General features: G+C 46.1%; 2 protein-coding genes across 5 annotated transcripts in view; both read left to right on the forward strand.

The window, feature by feature from the left end:
• LOC109509726 (transcriptional coactivator YAP1-like) overlaps positions 1-1,819 on the forward strand; it is a 7,045-nt gene extending 5,226 nt beyond the window's left edge. The window contains exons 8-9 of the mRNA XM_019859544.1: positions 3-64; positions 255-1,819. Coding sequence (XP_019715103.1) covers positions 3-64; positions 255-424 — 232 coding nt within the window. The 3' untranslated portion in view covers positions 425-1,819. The remainder of the gene's footprint in view (positions 1-2; positions 65-254) is intronic.
• Positions 1,820-2,536: 717 nt separating this feature from the next.
• birc2 (baculoviral IAP repeat containing 2) lies at positions 2,537-6,499 on the forward strand. Of its 4 annotated transcripts, XM_019859611.1 has the most exons (11): positions 2,762-2,865; positions 3,241-3,374; positions 3,837-4,065; positions 4,143-4,423; positions 4,530-4,835; positions 4,975-5,260; positions 5,469-5,568; positions 5,648-5,726; positions 5,809-5,857; positions 5,989-6,231; positions 6,310-6,499. In XM_019859611.1, the coding sequence occupies exons 3-11, from the start codon at positions 3,972-3,974 to the stop codon at positions 6,414-6,416; spliced, it is 1,545 nt and encodes a 514-aa protein (XP_019715170.1). In that variant the 5' UTR covers positions 2,762-2,865; positions 3,241-3,374; positions 3,837-3,971; the 3' UTR covers positions 6,417-6,499. The 4 variants fall into 4 exon arrangements, with proteins under 4 accessions (XP_019715169.1, XP_019715170.1, XP_019715167.1 ...); XM_019859610.1 differs by lacking the exon at positions 2,762-2,865 and adding an exon at positions 2,537-2,557 and having other exon boundaries at positions 3,241-4,065; XM_019859608.1 differs by having other exon boundaries at positions 3,241-4,065.
• Positions 6,500-7,259: the final 760 nt, after the last annotated feature.

Below are 7,259 nucleotides of genomic sequence, written 5' to 3' on the forward strand. Positions count from 1 at the left end.
AGCGTCAGCAGCCTGCCGCGCTCGTCCGACCTGGCGCTCGCCTCTGCGGATCACATGGACACTGGTAACGCCTCTTCCCAAATGCTGAAATGCTAACATGTAGCATAAGACTGTTGGTATGCTAACAATATTCCGGTAACTTGAGTAGAAAAAGCGCTGAGACGGGTTGATAAGCATGAAAGATCGTGCTAAAATCACTTCGCTAAAATGCTAACATCACTTGGTCATTAAAAAAAAACAACTTTCCGTCGTAGGTGAGTGCGGCGAGTCGTCGACTTTACAAGACTCGATGCCTGCCATGAGCGAGAGCGAGGAGCTGATGCCCTGCATCCCGGAGGGTCTGAGTTCAGACCTCCTGATGGACATGGAGACGGTTCTGTCCGGCTCACACATGGACAGGGACAGCCTGCTCACCTGGCTATAAAGACGCCATTTTGTGTCTTCTTCCAAGAACACTTTGTGTGGATTGTTGACACTAACACGAGAAAGACTTCAATTTGCCCACACGTGACGAACGCCCAGCGCTACCTTCCCTGGTGCCCTTGAAATAATCTCACCTCAGGTGGTCGGATGCTGGAATTCATTCTCTTGGGGAGGTTTTCGGAAGAATCCACATGGTCAGGACGCTCATCAGTAGGCCTTTTGAACCGTGCTGAAGCAACACTTGGGGCACGTTGGGGTTCCAATGTACAAGTCGTGGGATGTCTCCTCTGACAAATAACGGTCACCATGCAGAATAGAAATGAATAGAATGACTGTAAATAATCCCCCCCCCCCACAAAAGGCCACAGAACGCAGGAGCCCCAAATGTACGTGTCATTTGTATATTCTGGCTCCTTTCACAAGTTAATTATGATTGATACCTGCCACAGTACACAACAGAAATAAACAGAACACTTACAATAATCCACAAAAAAAAAAAAAAACACACACAAAAAATTGAATGACATGCACAGGCACGATGTACCCACAGCGACTTTCTAATTGATCTGATTGCACCGCTTGTCAGTTATCCATAGATGCCACCTCACATAACAGAAATAAACAAAACGCCTAGGAAGAAAGTTAAAAAAAAATATATCCACCACTTGCGTGTGTGTGCTAGCTATTTGTCTTATACTTATTGCAGTGGCTCCTCACACCACCTTGCACAAATTAAACAGAGAGTGCCTAATATGATGCACAATCTCCAAATGAAGGGAAGGTGTTTAATCTCTTACCTTGTGAAGTAATCGTATGCATTTGACGGAAATGTGTTGTTGTGGTTTCTCGTACTGAGGGCCATTCCTAATCTTTCCTTCGCCCTCTTGAGCCATGCCAGAGGGTCCAAATTTTAGGAATGGCCGAGGAAATGAATGCACTGAGTAGAGTACTGCCAGCTGTTCCGAATATTCTGGTTTAGCCTTCTCGTGTGGTGTTGTCGGAGGCGGCCATTTTAAAGCTGTTGTTACTCCTGAAGGTATACAGTACTACAATCCTTTACCTTGGCAATAAACAGCAAATGAAGACTTTTTATTTTATTTTTATTTTTTTCAAGGCCGCTTAATGGAGCAACATACTAATTGTAGAAGTTGCGGTGTGCTTTTAATAAGATTCTACGCGTATCATTCATACCCCTTCAGTGCAACGTTAGCTTATTTGTCTTAGGATGATGCATGACACTCCCCTTATGGTATACGAATATATATGTAACATAATGAGCTTTATTATCTATTTACAGAGTTGTGTACCTTTTTATGCATGCGGTTCATCTATCCATTTTATTCTCACTAATTGTTTGAACTCCATAATAAACGTTAAATAAATGCAAACCATGGAAGTAGATTGTGTATGTGTGTGCCATTTTTAAGATACCTACTATTTACATCACTCGCTGTAACGGAAGTGTAAAGACAAACTAAAGTAAGAGTACAGTACTCACCATTTTAAGATACTACGAACCCCTAAAGTGTAGGCTTGTAACAAATCTGAACCCCAAAAAATGTTTGTAATCTGTTTCCAAATCAAAAGAATTTCAAAGAATTTAAATTGTATTTGCCACATTTTTTGCTTCCATTCAGTGGACGTTGTGCTGCTCCTTCTGATGTGCCTGCTTTGGCCATCTGGGGGCAGTATATGGTGTTTTGCATTGTTTGCATTAAGGTAAGTGGACTTTTTTTTTTTTTAAAGCAAAGTGTTGTGGTTTTAAATGCACGACATGTCATTCTCTTTGTTTCGTGTTCAAGTTGGACAGTAAATTTCAACTGGGAGTGGCAGTAAACAGCTTGAAGCCTCTTTTTTTAGAGCAAGTGTTCAGCATGTGCCCAACTCTCAATTGTGAAATGAGTTGACTCTCTTACGAATCATGAAGTTCCAAGTGCAATTATGGGCTACCCCCAATATGGAAAACGTGGAACTGAATCTTGCTTAATAATAACAACGGAGAAAATAGTCTTAATGACACGCAGCATTCACATTTTTTATTGACACGTCATGACTAGTCGTCGTTGGTTTACATGAACAAGTAAATCAGCCACGCTCCAAGTGACACATAAGAGACACACCAACCTCTTTTCCTGTAAGTATGTAATCATATGTATATTTACAGATATTACTACAGGCTAACAGCTATATCCTGCGACACACTTATGCAGATAACCCACACATTTCGTGTGTTTTCACGTCAATAATACATTTTTACAGTAGGAGCGTGACTTTAATCGGCGCTCGTCGTGTAGCGTGGTGTTTAAAGTATTTGGAATACAATCTGACCGATGGTTTCGTTTCGCTTGAACCCGGAAGTGGGTCCGCTGGTTAGTTAGCAGCTAGCGACTAACTGTCCGAGACGGGACTTTCCGCCCCCCTGACTCATACAATTGCCCCGCGGTGAGTGTGCCGACCTAACGTGGGAGGGTTCTTTTCGCTCGAAATTTTCTTCTTTTTTTCTGTTTCGTCTTTTTTACTGTCTGACGAACATAACGAGGTTTAGGTGTTTGTTGTACTCCCCGCAATAATCCCAGTGAGCTGACGGGAGCGAGTAGCATTAGCAGGCCATTTTGTCGTTCGTGAACGTGAGTGTTTGACTTTTATTTAATATTGACGAATTAGCAACTGTGCAGTGAGCACTGTTTTTAAGGTAAACTGACTAAGGATGATTTAACAAATTATTTTTACGGTTGATATAAACGTTAAGTGTTGGTGCACAGAACTCATGCTGTTTCAATACTGACATTCTATTGTGTGCTCCTTGTGTTCCCTCAGGTGCTGTTTAGAGCAAAAGACCAGGAGTTGCTCCCGTTACATTTATTATTCTTTTTAATTTACAACTGGGGGTTTTCCCTCTCATCATGGAGGGCTAGACCCCGCAAAGGAGATGCCCTGAAGGAGATGGAGAGGTTTGAGATGTTTCTCGTCTATCTGTATATGTGAATTTTTATTGGGTCTCCTGCAGTGGTGCCTTGACTTTTCATTGCCCTCGGCACGTTGATTCTCGTTCCTCTTTATTTCGTTTAGCATCGTGTGTTAGCGCCGAGCAACAGGAGTTTTTTAAGACATACAGCAGCTAATGTGGCTTTACTTTGTTTAGTTTTCGAGTAAATTTCGACTAGGAGTGGAAATAAAGAGCTTGAAGCCTCTTTTTTTGGTGGGTGAAAAATTGTCTGTCAAATTGATTTTTTTTTGAAGTTCGCCGCAACCCTAGCTGCTGTATCAAAAGAAAAAAATAAGTTGAGGCAACGCTGTATTGTTTGAGTTCAACATGTGCGTGCCAAATATACGTAACGTTGATGTGGATCCTGGCTGATTTGGTATTCCCCCCCCTCCCTCCCTCCCTCCCACCACTCATTGAGGATGCATAGGTGGTACGGCTTTTGTCACTTCCATTTCGTTTTTGCTGTCTGCTCTCCTTTGTGAGAGTGAGTGAAACATCTCAAACATCTCCCCCTCACGAGGGGCAACTCCACTTTCCTTGCTCATCTTCATCACCCGAAAACATGGACACTCTCCCTCAACTCAAGAACAATCCGTTTCTGTTGGGCCTCTGTCGCAGCGGACCCCCGCCTGACCTGCAGTATGATAACTCCTCAGGTAGCCCTCATTGTGTAAGAGGAAAAACAAATGTACACCCTTGTGTTTGAGGTCTTAACGTGCGTTCCATCCCACAGAACTGTTCCGCATCTCCACCTTTGCCCGCTTCCCGGCATCGGGCGTCAGCGAGCGCAGCCTGGCTCGCGCCGGCTGGTTCTACACGGGCGTCGGCGACCGCGTGCAGTGCTTCCGCTGCAACGTGACGGCCGAAGGCTGGCTGGCGGGCGACTGTCCCGCCGAGAAGCACCGTCAGCTGTCGCCATCCTGCTCTTTCGTGCAGAGCCTGCCATCCGCCCCCAACCTGCTCTCCTCTTCGCACTCGGCCTTCTCGCCGCTCCGTGTCGCCACCGGCGTACCGGTAAGTTGCCCGCCGAATGCCAGACAATTTGTTTTTTTCAAATGTTGTTCAACTTGTCGTTCCAGAATTTTCAAAATGTATATATTTTTTTTCTCACCCCTCCAAGCTCCCCGCTCCGGGCCCGGCCGCCTCGAACCCAGCAGGAGGTGCGGGTGAGGAGCCAGCGGGCTACCTGAACATGGGATTCTCAGGTCCGCCGCCGCCCTCCAGCCCTCTGAGCTCTCGCGGCGTGGAGGACATGTCGCACCAGCGGCCTGCCTGTCACAACCCGGCCATGCGGCGCGAGCAGGACCGCCTGGATTCGTTCCACGCATGGACGCTGTCCATCATCACGCCCGCCGAGTTGGCCAAAGCAGGCTTCTACTTCCTGGGGCTGGGCGACCACGTGGCCTGCTTCAGCTGCGGTGGGCAGGTCTGGGAGATTTCAAATAGAAGTTGCAATCCCTCATTCTTGTAAAAATAGACGTACATTTCGTGAAAGCATATTTCCTGAAAAATAAATCCAAATCCAAGTTGATTGTGATAAAGTGGCACCCACGTGTCGCCGACAGCTCAGCAACTGGGAGCCGGGCGACCGCGCATCGTCAGAGCACCAGCGCCACTACCCCAACTGCCGCCTAGTGCGGGGTGACCGGACCGACAATGTGTCGCTGACGGGGGCGCCGCCCTCCTCCTCGTCATCATCGTCGTCTTCGCAATTGCCGTCCGCCGCTCTCAACAACGTGTCCAACCCGTCCATGCGGCAGAATGACGAGCGGCTGCTCACCTTTGTCAACTGGCCCACGCGCATCCCTGTCAGGCCTGAGCAGCTGGCCAAGGCGGGATTCTACTACGTCGGTGAGCAAGCAAACATCGCCCCGACAGCGTCGCAAGACTTTACACTTTGTTTTTTTTTCTCAAAAAGTTTTGCCTTTTTTTTTTGGCGGAAGAAAATATACATTTTTCTTGTCAAATATGTTTTCTTTTTGTCCAAGAACAAGACCATTAAATTAGAAATGCTTTCTTCAAAAAAATAAAAATGCAATTTTTTTTTTTTTGTGCTGAGGTCGCAACGACGACGTGAAGTGCTTCTGCTGCGACGGAGGTTTGCGCTGCTGGGAGTCGGGAGACGATCCCTGGGTGGAACATGCGAAATGGTTTCCACGGTAACGGAAATCAATCAAGAGGCTTGCCAATGTTGTGCTGACGAATGTGATGGTAAATACTTGTGTGGTTGTGGTTCAGGTGTGAATATTTGCTGCAGGAGAAAGGTCAAGAGTTTGTGCACCAAATTCAGGCGCGCTTCCCTCGACTCTTTGAGCAGGTTTGACAGTGTAGAAAGAAGTTACTTGGTTTCAATTTTAGAAGAACATAACATTCACGCTCTGCGTTTTGTTTCCCAAAAGCTTTTGACAAATGGAGACAGCAGCTCCAGGGAGTTTGTGGATCCACCAGGTGACTTTGAACTGTTTTTGAAAATTGTTTTTAATTCTGAAAAAAGTATATTTGCTGTTGACACGCACGGTTTAAATATAAACACATTGAACCCAATACGTTTTGCTTTTTTTGGTCTATGCGTTCCCCAGTGGTGCACCTGGGCCCGGGCGATGAGCGCTGCGAGGACGCGGTGATGATGAACACGCCCGTCATCAAGTCGGCCCTGGAGATGGGTTTCGAGCGCGGCCTGGTCAAGCAGACGGTGCAGAGCAAGATCCTCAGCAGTGGCGAGAACTACCGCACCGTCCAGGAACTGGTCTCGGACCTGCTCAGTGCAGAGGAGCAGAAGAGGGAGGAGGAGCGCGAGATGATGGCTGAGGCCATGGCATCGGGTACGCCGCTCTCGGAACGCCGTTTTTCGTCCTATCCATTGAAAGTAACATCAATGGACCTTTGTGCTGTTCTTCCAGACGGTTTCACGTTTGTCAAGCGACACCAGGCGGCTCTAGTCCAGCGGCTCAAGAGTGTGGAGCCCGTCTTGGAACATCTCAGAGAGCAAAATGTGCTGAGTACGTAAACACTCACCTTTAGGACTTTGCTCTAAAATTTATTTTTTTCGAAAACTGAGTCTGGATTCATTCCCCCTCTTCAAAAGAAAAGACGATAGTCCAGTGGTTCTCAACCTGGGTTCGATCGAACCCCAGGGGTTTGGTGAATTGGTCTCAGGGGTTCGACAGAGCTTCTGCCATGGAGGTTAAGACACACCCGACTCAACATGTCAATTAGTTCTGACACGCCCACTGCAGATGATCACATTACACGGCTTGTCCACTGAGTGGTACGGGAAATTTAGTTCGCTCAGTCGTCAACCTGTGACTGCCGTGTTATTTATTTATTTATTTAGTTAGTTAGTTAGTTAGTTAGTTAGTGATGGAACTCAGTGTCCTATCTGCATGATTTATCATGCCAAGTTGAGCAACTCAAAACTGAAGGAACACTTTTTTTAGTCACATATTTATTTTTGACGAATGAAGGGTTCGGTGAATGTGCATATGAACAGGTTAGGTTCGGTACCTCGAACAAGGTTAAGAACCACCGCTATACAACCGACCATGTACATAGTAAGGCGTTTTTTGGGGCTAAAAACACCTTACTATACATGGTCATATTTTGGGCTAAAAACGGCTTACGCTACATGGGGCTAAAAATGACCATGTCCAGTAAGGCGTTTTCTGCCCAAAAAAATGACCATGTAAAGTAAGGCGTTTTTTGGCCCAAAAAAACGACCATTTATAGTAAGGCGTTTTTAGCCGAAAAAAAAACGACCATGTATAGAAAGGCGTTTTCTGCCGAAAAAAACGACCATGCAGAGTAAGGAATTGTTCGCCCCAAAAACGACCATGTATAGTAAGGCGTTTTT

Source organism: Hippocampus comes, unplaced genomic scaffold, assembly GCF_001891065.2.
Source record: "Hippocampus comes isolate QL1 unplaced genomic scaffold, H_comes_QL1_v1.1 scaffold328, whole genome shotgun sequence".
In the NCBI taxonomy this organism is placed as follows: domain Eukaryota; kingdom Metazoa; phylum Chordata; class Actinopteri; order Syngnathiformes; family Syngnathidae; genus Hippocampus; species Hippocampus comes.